This window comes from Chiloscyllium plagiosum, unplaced genomic scaffold, assembly GCF_037043375.1.
Source record: "Chiloscyllium plagiosum isolate Xiang-an unplaced genomic scaffold, Cpla_swu_hap1 HiC_scaffold_39, whole genome shotgun sequence".
Lineage (NCBI taxonomy): Eukaryota > Metazoa > Chordata > Chondrichthyes > Orectolobiformes > Hemiscylliidae > Chiloscyllium > Chiloscyllium plagiosum.
The window spans coordinates 22,953,409-22,966,160 of record NW_028270177.1 but is presented as its reverse complement, the minus strand read 5'-3'; the positions used below and the strand labels follow the sequence as shown (position 1 = coordinate 22,966,160).

Below are 12,752 nucleotides of genomic sequence, written 5' to 3'. Positions count from 1 at the left end.
TAAAGTTTCAGATCTGACCCATTCCACAAATTGCAAGGATAGTGAGCAATCAGCAAAACCCAGACTCAGACCGTTCAGAAAAATGCCAAAACGAAAACCTTGCCATGTTTAGCACTGCTTACCTTCAGAAGAGCTGACACTGATCACACCAACAATGGGCTGAGATACCTGAAAGAGTATTTTTAACCAATCATGAATGATTGAGTCACTGGAAGTAGTTTGGTCAGGATTACTCCCTGGACTGTTTATTTAGATCCATAAACCTTGTTAACTATTTAGAAAACTTTACTGCAGGCCATTTGCCATTCCATTTGCTTCCAAGCAAGGCAAGGACAAACGGTACTACAAGGGGGTATAAAGCTCTTTTCATTTACTGAAAGATCCTTAAATAGGTGACATCTTTGTTAGGCAGCTCCAGTATTTTCATGAAATTACTTTAAACTTCAAAATCTTGATTAGAATACAAATTAAACAATGTTTCGAGTAAATGCTTTGCACTAATCATGTTTACCTCATTTTAATTTCTTGCTGTTATAAAAATGTGACGAATAGACATAAATACTTGCTATTTGCAAGAATTTGGTTTAATAAAATGCCTGCTAAGACCTATTGGACTAATGCATATACCTGGAGTGATTAATTGTACACTGTGCACTATTTCTACCCACTATATGTTACTTGGACAGATACTCTGAGGTTGACACAAAGTCTGGCTCCTTTACCTTTGGCAGAATTCCAAACCTACAGGAAACCCAGGTCTGAAATTCTGTTACCTGATAGAGGAAGTTGTATTGGGCATTGTAAATGTGGGGAGTCACCTCCTGAAAATTGTAACTAAATATAACTATAATTTACCATGTGGAAAAATTGTATGGAGCTGTTTTGTGAAGAATATTTTTTGGGGAAGGAGAAGCACTTTGGGATGGGCTGAACTATTAGATCCTGGGAATAGAGAAGATATTACTGATGCACGAGCTTTGTATCAGTTTTTCCTTATTTCCATTATATCTGAGCATCATTCATGTTTGCCTTTTTGTTAACTTTTTCATCCACTTATTCCCTGTTGAGAGAGAATTTTGCAAATATTTCCATTTGGATTCTACTGATATCACTGTTTGGCTTGAGAGATGGAATTGACAAAGATTTTTCATTAGTTCTCATGAAACATCAGTGACCTGAAGCCTTAACTCTGTTTCTGTACAAAGATACTGCTAGACCTGCTGTTTTTCCAGACTTTTTGGTTCTTGTTTCATTCATCACTGTTCCTTTCGTGGTAACCTTATTGCTTTAGAGCAGTACAAATGTATGTGCAATCGAAAAGGAATCCAGACTAGTGTCTGAGTTGAGTTTATCAGCATTTCAATATTGTTGTTCCATAAACCAACAATAAAGCAGCTTTTGATCTCTTTAAACTGGGATTCAGAGATAACCTTAAAGTCTGTTCCACCATAACTTTTGCAGAAAGAGAAGAAGCAGCTGGAAATTGCCTTGAGAGAAATTGGAGACCAAGAACAGGACCTTTCATTGGCAAAAAGAGCTTTGGAGAGCCGGTTGGAAGAAGTCCAGGTATTTAGTTGAGCTCTAAGCAATGCAGTAATAAAGAGAAGAACACAAACTTTGTGGGGAGTGAAGTATTTTCTATATACAGTCATTGTCCCTAGCTCTACAAACCTTGGAAGGGTTCTGAGGGAGGGTCACTAGACCCAAAACGTTAACTCTGATTTCTCTCCACAGATGCTGCCAGACCTGCTGAGCTTTTCCAGCAATTTCTGTTTTTGTTCCTACAAACCTTAACCTTGGTATTATGATGTGTGGTAACAGGCATGGACACTAAAATAGCAAACAGTGGGTGTTCCTATCTAATTGCAAAATACCAGACACTTGATAAATATAATTGCTCCACTTGGGAAGAGAAATTCTGATTTTCTTAATCTGAAAGAAGAGCTAACATAGTCAATCCGTTGGCCACAAAGTAACTGTTAAGCTAGTTAAGGATTTTTATACTTCCTCCTTTGGACTGTGGCTCCAGTGCTATTTGCTTGACCACTACTGAATCTTGAATTGTGTTGACAATAGGATCAGCATCAATGACCAGGAAGCATTCTGATCAGCAAAACCTACCTAATGAGTCAGTAGTATTTTCCTTGAGGGGCACTGGTTGACAAGTCTCTAACAGGCTCCTTTATGACTCCAAAATTAGGAATTTTTTTTCATTCTGAAATATTTACAGGGATACTTATCACACTGTTTATGGGAAATACTCAGGAGTAGAAGTAGGCCTTGACACAGGATTGCTACCTATTTAAATACAGAAATTGTACTTGTAAAAGCTGCTGGTTAATTAGTGACCCATTGTATAACACATTTATGATATGGAACTGCTTGCTAAAGAGGTTCTGCAAAACCAGGTCTGAGTGATATGGTATCTGCACCGTTCTTGAAACACCTGAGCTTGTATATAATTTAAAGTTGCAGTTTGAGAATTTCCAGTCCATATATTGGTTCTTGTGTTCCTCATCCTGTGCTTGCTGCAAGTGCTTTGACATCTATAAATTGAACCAGCATAATCACTCAACCCCAAACCACCACCTCCCCAATAAAACCCAGAAGATTCTATGAATTTAAAAGCTTCTTTGATCATTGCTGCTGTATAGACGTTGGTGGTGATCTTTCAGGAATCACTGGAGTTAGGAAGGGTGAACCAGAGGACTAGAAAATGGCTAATGTAACACCTCTGTTTAAGAAGGGAGCAAGGCAGAAGATGGGAAATTATAGCTGAAAATATGTTGCTGGAAAAGCGCAGCAGGTCAGGCAGCATCCAAGGAACAGGAGAATCGACGTTTCGGGCATAAGCCCTTCTTCAGGAAGATTTTAACTCCATTATTGAGGATAAGATTGTAGAGTACAATTATTTCATCCAGAACATGATAGTTGTGTTCCTGTGCAACCCTATGCTACACAAAAATCACGCAATACAAATAACACTTGAAAATTGCTTTAAAAGTTTGTGTTTTAGAAACAGCATCCCTATTCACCCAATTGTGTTACAGCCAATTTGCATTAACAAAAGATGCGTTATAGCAGAACTGACTGTACTTGGAAGTGCATGGTAAAATGGGGCTAAGTCGGCACAGCTTCAGTAAGGGGCGATCATGCCTGACCAATCAGTTAGAATTCTTTGAGGAAGTAACAAGCAAGTTAGACAAGTTTGAGCCAGTGAATGTGATATATTTGGATTTCCAGAAGGCCTTTGCGAAGATGCTGCACTAGTGGCTGCTAAATAAGATAACAGCCCATGGTATTAGGGGCAAGGTACTAGCACATATTGGCTGACTGGCAGAAGGTAGAGAATGGAGACAAAGGATGGCACTCAGTTACTAGTGGAGTTCCACAGGGGCCAGTGTTCAGACCAAAACTGTTCATGTTATACATTATTGATCTGGATGAAGGAATTGGTGCTAAGTCTACTGATGACACGGAGATAGGTGGAGGGGCATGTAGTGTTGAGGAAGCAGGGAGACTGCAGAAGGATTTGGACTGCGAGGAGAGGGGCCAAAGAAGTGGAAGATGGAACACAATATGGAAAAGTGTAAGGTTAAGCACTTTGGTCAGAAGAATAGAGTCGTAGACTATTTTCTAAACAGGGTCGAAAAGTATGGTGCTGGAAAAACTCTGATAAACTCTGATAAATAGGAGAGTCGACATTTTGGGCATAAGGAATTTCGATTCTGATATTCAGCATTTGCAGTCTAAACCGGGAAAAGCTTTGGAAATTTGAAGAACAAAGGGACTTGGGGGTCCTAGTTCAGGCTTCATGCAGATTCCATTGGCAGTTAGGAAAGCAAATGCAATGCTAGCATTCACTTCAAGAGGACTAGAATACAAGATAAATGTGCTGCTGAGGCTCTGGTCAGACTGTGTTTTAAATATTGTGAGCAGTATTGCGGTCCGTATCTAAGGAACGATGTCCTGACCTTGGAATGGTTCACCAGAATGACCCCAGGGTTGAAGAACTTGACACACAGAGGCTTTTTGGAGGAGCAGTTGAGGACTCTGGATCTGCACTTGATGGAGTTTAGAAGGATAAGTGGGGGGTGGGGGCTTGAGTCTGATTAAAACGTACAGAATTCTGAGATGCCTGGTTAGAATGGATGTGGGGAAGATGTTTCCACTAGTAGGACAGACTAGGACCTGAGGGCCCAGCCTCAGAGTGAAGGAGGGACACTTTAGAACTGAGATGAGGAGGAATTTCTTCAGCCAGTCGGCAGCGAATCTGCAGAACTCTTTGTCACAGAAGGCTGTGGAGGCCAAATCATTGTGTGTATTCCTGACAGAGATAGATAGGTTCTTGATTAGTAAGGAGACCAAAGGTTATGGGTAGAAAGCAGGAGAACGGGGTTGAGATACGTAACAGCAATGATCGAATGGTGGAGCGGATGCAATGGGCGGAATGACTTAAGGTCTTATCGAACTGGTGATCAACAATATCCTTGTTGAATTCCTCTCTCATTGACTATTCTCACTGTTGCTGCTTGCCCTGTGTACAGATTAATTGAGTTGTCTGCTTGACTAGTATACTCCAATATCTTTCAGTATTGTCAGAAGCATAATCCAATCAACCCAGCTGAATGCTTTGTCAAAATCTACAAAACGAATATAGTTCTTGCCCAAACTCTAAACTGTGTTCACTCATTCATCTCAGTGTCAGTTCTTTTCTTGTCCCTCTTCCTCCCTATGATCCAAAATGGTCACCTCTGATGCAGTTGTGTGCCTTCACCTTCACTATCAGCATGCCTTTGGCTTTCTTCTTTATGGGCTTCTTATTGTCTGCATGAAGTCCTTGGCCATTCTCCTGATTTTAAAAAGAATTTTGCAAAGTTTAGTATACACTGATTTTATGCATTTGTTTATCCAATGTAAGATCAGTTTAATGTGCATGTTTTTCTGGTTATTAATCTAAAACCGATATGAAGTATATATGCAATATGGAAAGCAAGGCTTAATGATAGAAACTTTATAGAAAGATTTTAAGACGCTGTGAATTTGCTTCTTGGGAAGGTTGTGTGGAAGGGGTGAGCCAGTGGGGGAGTAAAATGAGGGCGAGTGGACTGTTATTTTTGGATAAAATCAGAGATTTTTTGCTTGGCTTAATACACCTTTATTCCTGATGAAGGGCTTATGCCCGAAACATTGATTCTCCTGCTCCTCAGATGCTGCCTGACCTGCTGTGCTTTCCCAGCAACACACTCTCGACACTTAATCCATCTTTAGGCATTTCTCTGTACCATTGATCCCTGAAACACCAGACCTCAAGTAGCTGGTATCATTTGAGACCCATATACTCCTGAGTCTTCTGATCTGTTTTCCACAGAGGACACTATTTCGTCCTAGAGCAATTGCACAGCTCCTGGGCTGATGACATAATGAGATTGCAATGTGCTTGCTAGCGAAGAAGCAAACAAAGTCACACCCAATCTCCTCTACCTTGTCTTCTGTTTCACTTGCCAATAATTAGTTATCTAATAGTTGATCTCGTAATTGCTTGAAATTATGGAACAATGTGATAAAACAATTCAGGGCTACTGGACTTTGTACTCGTCAAAGTCTGTCCGCCATCTAGAAAGCACAAGTCAGGACCATGATCAAATTCTCTCCACTTGCTTGTGTGAATGCAGCTCTGACAGGACCCAAGAAGCTCAAACTCATCCAAAACAAAGCAATTGGTTTAGTAAGCTATTCGTTGAGGCTGTTAATTACTAATCTACATTTCTACATTCATTTCCTCTGTTACCAGTGCAAAGTGACATCAGAGTGTACTATCTACATGATACACTACAGCAATCCACCAAGGCTCCTCAAACAGCATCTTCCAAACTTGTAACCCCTGCCACCTAGAAGACCAAAGATAACAGAGGCATAGAAACACCACCATCTGCAAGTTCCCTCCAAATCACACGTGATCCTGACTTGGAAATATATTGCTATTCCTAAATAAAACTGCTGGAATTCCCTCAAACTGAAAGAGTTTCTACACCACAGGACTGAAGCAGTTCAAAAAGATGGTTCACCACCAACTTCTAAAGTACAAGTAGGGGTGGGGAATAAATGCCAGCTTTGCCAATGCTCATATCCCAAAAACGAATGATCAAAAACTGTGGTTGCAATTACTGCTGCATGGAGGGTAGTGCTCATTGCAAATGTGTGTTGGGATTGGTCCAATTATGGCTCATCTGTGGAAAGCTCTCCATGCTGAGGCCTGGTCTTTCCCAACAAATTTCCCTTGTGAAGTCCATGTGCCGCTGTTATATTTTAATTAAGAAAACCATTTTATGGAAACCTGTTGGCTTCTCATGATGTATTTGGATAACTCTGACTGCCTTCTCTGAACCAGTCTTCTAACATTGAATCCTATGTTGACCAGAGAGAACAAGAACTCTTTGTGTAGTTTTACATCTCATTTGCCTTTGTGCATGATACTGACCTCCTCTGCCACTTCAATGCCAGGTTTTATTGAAACATTTTATATGCACTTAATTTCAGAAAGTGAATCCACAATATTGGACAAAGTATGTTTATAGGCCATACCTTGGTATAAAACAGAGCTTGTGATTTAATGTGTGAAAATCAGTAATATGTATAAGTAATTTATTTGTACAGGTAGCCCATTACCCAGTCTTAGAGGTAAAAACAATGACTGCAGATGCTGGAAACCAGATTCTGGATCAGTGGTGCTGGAAGAGCACAGCAATTCAGGCAGCATCCGAGGACAGGCAAAATCGACGTTTCGGGCAAAAGCCCTTCATCAGGAATAATCCTGATGAAGGGCTTTTGCCCGAAACGTTGATTTTGCCTGTCCTCGGATGCTGCCTGAATTGCTGTGCTCTTCCAGCCCCACTGATCCATTACCCAGTCTTAGTCCACCAGAAGCAAATACTCCTCAATAGCACTTAATTTGCAAATGCAGTAACCTTTAACATAATGAATTGTTTCAGCTACTTGATATCTTTCTCATTCTACAGAGAAGCCTCAACAACCGATCACAGGGGTATGAAGAATTAAAGGAAAGACTTGATTCAGAAGTAGCTCAGAAGGATCTTTTGAAAAAAACAAAGAATGAAATGGAGGTCAATAAAAGGCAATTGGAGAAGATGATCGAAAAACTTGAGAAAGAGGTTGGATCCTTAATTTCAACGCTGCACAGATCATTTACTTTGTATCCAATGTATGTTACTCTTTAATAATTCATGGAGTAGGATACTTTCCCACTTCATAACCCTAATAAGATAATCAGTCAGTTAAGAGTTAATTCAAGTGTAACATTGCTGTATTCTTCCAGTTAATGTCAGCTTTTCTAAAGAAGTATTCAAATAATAAAATGCCAAATGAAATAACATTTTAAATTTATTTCAAATTATGAAATTATTAAACAAATCACCAAAATGCAGTTTGCACTGAAAGTACAGTTTTATTGTAAGACTGCATTCATCAAATGATGTCCCCATGTTACTTCCCTGTTTAGAAGGTGGGGAGGTGACATTATCATGTATCATACATGTGCTCCAGCGTGCACAATACAGTGTTCCAGATTTTAAAGGAAACCAGCTGGCCCAATGTGTCCAGCCAGTTTAACCAGGCTGGAACAATTATGGTGCTTTGGATAATGTCTCAGCAGGGATATGGTTTCCTTTGAAGAAGGTAGGGGGAATAAGTCCCAGATTTTTGTTCACCACCTAGTGGTAGTGCTGCAGCACCAGCAAAAACCAGAATTAGCCTAATTCACCAGCCTGCCCTTCTTGTCTGTGAGAACAACTAGTGAAAAAGGGGGAGTTGGCAAAAAGCCAGTTTTGCTTGTGGTGTGGAAATGTGCTTTGAGATGTGCCATTCTGTGAAAGGAAGTAACATCCTGTGATTCTTGCTGCATGTGCAAATTAGAACTTTTCCTTAATTTCAAATTGCAGGGGTAAGCAACTTAAGATGTTTGGAGAGACTAAAAGAACTGAGATTGTTCTCCTTAAAGCTGAGAATATAAATGGGAGGTTTAAGATAGGGATTTCAAATTATGACGGTATTCAATAGAGTAAATAAGAAGAAATATACAACCACAGATGGTCGGAAACTGAAGGACACTATCACAAAAGCTAGAGTGGAGAAGATAATAATTTTTCTTATCTCAATGAATTGTTACGACTTTAAAAATTGGTGGGATGCGATTCAGTAGTAACTTTCAAAAGGGAGTTCATTTTCTTTCTCTCTAGAATCTTTTAAAGAAATGCTCCTTTATCTTCTTTCCCCTTCCCCCACTTCCATTTCACTGCTGTTACCTTATGCAGATGGCTGAGATGAGTCAGGATTCTCAGAGGTCAAACCTTGATCTGCGGAAGGAGCTTGATGAGTACAAGGAAAAGAATCGCAGTCAACTGAATGTCCTGCAGCAGCAACTGAAAACCAAAGCCCAGGAGGCTGAGAAATTTCAACTAATAACCAAGAAACTGCAGGATGAGGTAATATAAGATAACTGTGTTTATTTAACCTTTAGCCAATAACCTTTGACCAAAGACTTCTAAAGAAAGTTAAATTCAGTGGAAAGTTAATCAGCTTTTCTACTTATTCGAAACACAACACAGGAAACTGATTGATGGTATTAGTAAAATTAAATTTTAGAATGTTCATTTGGACTCAAAGTTCATTTTATAGAAAAAAATTTGAAAAAGTATATTTGCTGTTTACATAATTCTCTTGTTGAACCTAATTGTGTGGTATTGTGTTTCTGAACTGTAGAATACACAAGTTCTGTATTATTTAAAAAGCATTTGCAACTTCAATTCTGTCTTAATGTTATGAGTTTTCAATATATTTATGAAAAAGCAATTATTAGCATTCCTACCTAATATCCAAATCATTTTTGCAATAAAAGCCCTTCATTTGGTGGGTTTATTTCCACTCAAAACATTTATTTTAACTATTTCAGAATTTGCAGACTTGTAGCTTCTGTTGCATTTAGAACACTCAGATATCCCTGCTGTCTGTTAGAGAAAGAAAGAGTGCATTAAAAAAAGAGTCTTACATATTTAGGAATTAGTCAGCAATGGACAAATGGTGAATTTTTGCTCAACAAATTATATTTATATAGCACCTTTAATGGAGAAGGTGCTCTGAGGTACTTCATTTAAAATTGACGTTGAGCTACAAAGGGAGCTATTAAGGTCAACAGTTTGATCAGACAGATGAATGGAAGTAGGAGTCAATAAAATGTGGAGCTGAGAAAACTCAGGTGAGACAGCATTGGAGGAGCAGGAAAGTCAACATTTCGGGTCAGTACACTTCATTAGCCCAGTCCTGATGAAGCATCAGCACTCAAACCGTTGACTTTCCTGCTGCTACGATGTTGTCTGACCTGCTGTGTTTTTCCAGCTCCATATATTATCGACTCTGACTTGCATTATCTTCAATCCTCTGTATCACCAGATGGATGAAAGAACTGGGATTGGGCGGGATGTACCGACATGGATAGATTACTAGTTGGCAGAGAGGAAGTAGAGAGTAGGAATAAACAGGTCATTTCCTGAGTTGCAGTCAGTAACTAGTGGGATGCTGCAGGTATCAGTGCTTGGATCTCAGTATTCACAATATACGTTAATAACTCAGATGAGGGAACCAAATGTTCTATCTCCAAATTTGCAGATGACACAAAGCGAGGTGGGGAGGTGAACTTTAAGAATGATGCAGATATGCTTCAATGTGTTTTGGATCAGTTGAGTGAGTGGGCAAACACTAGGTAGATAAGTATAATGTGGACAAATGTGAGGTTATGGTAGTGGAAAGGGAAAAGGGCTTATTGTCTGAATCATAATAGATTGGGAGATGCGGTGATACCTGGGGGCCCTTGTACATCAGTCATTGATAGTAGGCATGTAGGTGTAGCAGGTGGTGAAGGCAAATGGTATGTTGTTCTTCATAGCAAAGGATTTGAGTACAGCAGCAGGATTGTCTTCCTCCAACTGTATAGAGTTTTGTGAGACTACATCTCAAATATTATGGTCTTGTTACCTTAGCAACAATGTTCTGGCTGTGGAGGGAATGCAACAAAGATTCCTGGCAGAACTGACATGTGAAGAGAGACTGGATTGGTTAGGACTACCTGCACTGGAGTTTAGAAGAATAGGACAATCTTAGAAATCTGAAAAATTCTAACAGGATTAGTCAGAATAAATGCAGAAGGGAAGTTCCTGATGATCAGGGAGTCCTGAACCAGGGGTCACTGTCTAAGGATGCAGGGTAGGCCCATTTTGGACTGAGACGTGGAGAGATTTCTTGATCCAGAGAGTAGCAAGCCTGTGGAATTCTGTCATAGAAGGCAGTTGAGGCCAAAACATTAAATGTAGAAGGAGTCAATAAAATGTGGAACTGGGAAATCTCAGGTGAGACAGCATTGGAGGAGCAGGGAAGTCAACATTTCGGGTCAGGACACTTAATCAGCCCATTCCTGATGAAGCGTCATCATTCAAAACATTGAGGGAGTTAGATATAGTTCTTAGGGATCAAAGGATAAGGGGCTAAAGTGGGTACAGAAAATTGAGTTGGATGATCAGCTATAGTCATGGTGAATGGTGGAGCAGGCTGGATAAACTACTCCTGTTATTTTCTATCTTTCTATTCTAAAGAGCTATTTAAAGGATGATACGGAAAAGCAGAGAATTAGGAATGAATTGCTGAGTTTAGGGCCCTGCAAAGATGCAGCTGTCAATGATTACATGACTAACAACAGGAATATTTAAAGAGAAGGTTGTCAGAATCAAGGATGTTGAAGAAGGGAGGGACGAGGTCATGAAGGACTTCAAAACTAAAATGAAAATATTGGATTTGATTTGTTGCTTAACTTGGGAGCCTCTGTAGGTCAATATGTTTCTGTGACTTGGTGCAACTTGGTCACGGGCAGCCGAGTTTTAGTTGTCTTCAATTTATTATTAATTCAACGGATGTGGTTGTTGATGGCAAGGCCGGCATTTATTACCCACCCCTATTCGCTCAGAGGGCAGTTAAGATTCAACCATATTGTTGTGGGTTTGGAGTTACATGTCGACTAGACCAAGTAAATTTGGCAGCTTTCCTTCACTAAAAGGTGTTTGTGAACCAGGTGGGATTCTCCAACAATCAACAATGGTTTCATGGTCATCATTCGACTCTTAATTCCAGGTTTTTGTTATGACGGGATTTGAACCTGGATTCCCAGAACATTACCTGGATCTGTAGGTTAGTTGTCTAGTGATAGTGCCATTAGGCCATTGCCTTCCTTTCAGAGGTGCATGATGGGAGATTGTCCCAATGCACAAACAGGTACGGATGAAGGTTTCAGCAGATGATGAGCTGCGGCGGAGCCATATAAAATTATGGAGGTGCAGCTCGTAATGAGAGTGTGGGCATGTGGTCTGAAGCTTATTTCTGTGTCAGAAATGATGCTACTACTGAAACAGCCTGGTCCAGTCTCAGATAATGCCACTGACTAGAGAATGAGTTTGAAATGGAGACAGAAAACGAAGATTTCCAGTAAACATTTAAAATTCTTCTCATTGTGTAATTGTAAAAGGCAGGGATTAACTTCTCAGCAAAAGATTTACAAGCATTCTTTCAAAAGAACCATTCATTCTACACTCCTTTCTTTCCTATTTTGTCTAATAATAAATATTAACTTCAATTAAAACTTTTCCAGATTGTCCAAAGTATATCTGTAAAATGCCAAACATGTTGAGTAACAATATTTAATTTCCTTTACCATTTACGTTTAACGAACATAGTCTTATACATTATTTATAACAATGAATCCTAAAACTGTCCAGTGATTTCCTACTAAAAACAATGGAAATTATGAGTAATGGTTAAAGCATTATAATGCCACACTTGAGAACTTTAGGTTCCATTGTTGCTGTAAAACTTTTTGTAGTCATCTATTAGCTTCAGAGCAAACTGGTTGCTTTGTGGAATTCTTTAATCACAGCCCTGTGATATGAAAATGAGCAGGCTCTCCTGCAGTCCACAGTAAGGTTTAAAAGATAGGCATATTGCGTCTGGAGTCTTTCATTTCATTTACAAATTGGTTTTTGGAGTCAAACCTGATTCAGTGGTCTTATCTTATCCAGCTCCAATCCAGAGATTGATATTTCAGTACAATACTGAAGCAGTGTGGCAGTGACGAAGATGACATTGTTTAGATGAATTTTCAAACTGAGACTCTGGCTGCCTGGTCAGATTCCAAGGCACTTTTAGAACAATGCCCTGAGGTTTTGCTGACATTTACCTCATTGCATTTATGGGGTCTTCCTGTCTGTTTATTGGGTACTGCATTTCCCGACAGTGATATAATTTTGAAAGTTTCAGCACTCTATTGGTTGCAAAATATATTGTGCATCCAAATATTGTGAAAGGCACCACAGCAAGGCTTTTTTTTTGTTTTCTTTTGATGTCCCCGGTAACCACCTAAACTGATAGTTCTGAAGAAAGATCATGTCAGACTCTAATCTTTAACTGTTTCTTTCTGCTGTGTTTCTGCAGCATTTTCTGCTTTGCTACTATCAGGACTTCATACTTCCGCTTAGGGAATGCTCTCCCAAAAAATGCTCCTATCTGGTGTTCTTTTGTGTAAATACACAGATGACTGTAGCTCACCAAACTGGGATTGCAGGAAATCACCTTGTTCACCTTGTTAGGCCATTGATTAAAAAATATTCTACATAATCTGGATCAGACTTGTTTGAGAG

General features: G+C 39.5%; 1 protein-coding gene across 5 annotated transcripts in view; it reads left to right on the top strand.

Moving 5' to 3' along the window:
• cgnl1 (cingulin-like 1) overlaps positions 1-12,752 on the top strand; it is a 145,123-nt gene that overhangs the window by 95,419 nt on the left and 36,952 nt on the right. For all 5 annotated transcript variants that reach the window (XM_043677460.2, XM_043677455.2, XM_043677456.2 and 2 more), the window contains 3 exons: positions 1,462-1,566; positions 7,020-7,172; positions 8,331-8,501. In XM_043677460.2, coding sequence (XP_043533395.2) covers positions 1,462-1,566; positions 7,020-7,172; positions 8,331-8,501 — 429 coding nt within the window. The remainder of the gene's footprint in view (positions 1-1,461; positions 1,567-7,019; positions 7,173-8,330; positions 8,502-12,752) is intronic.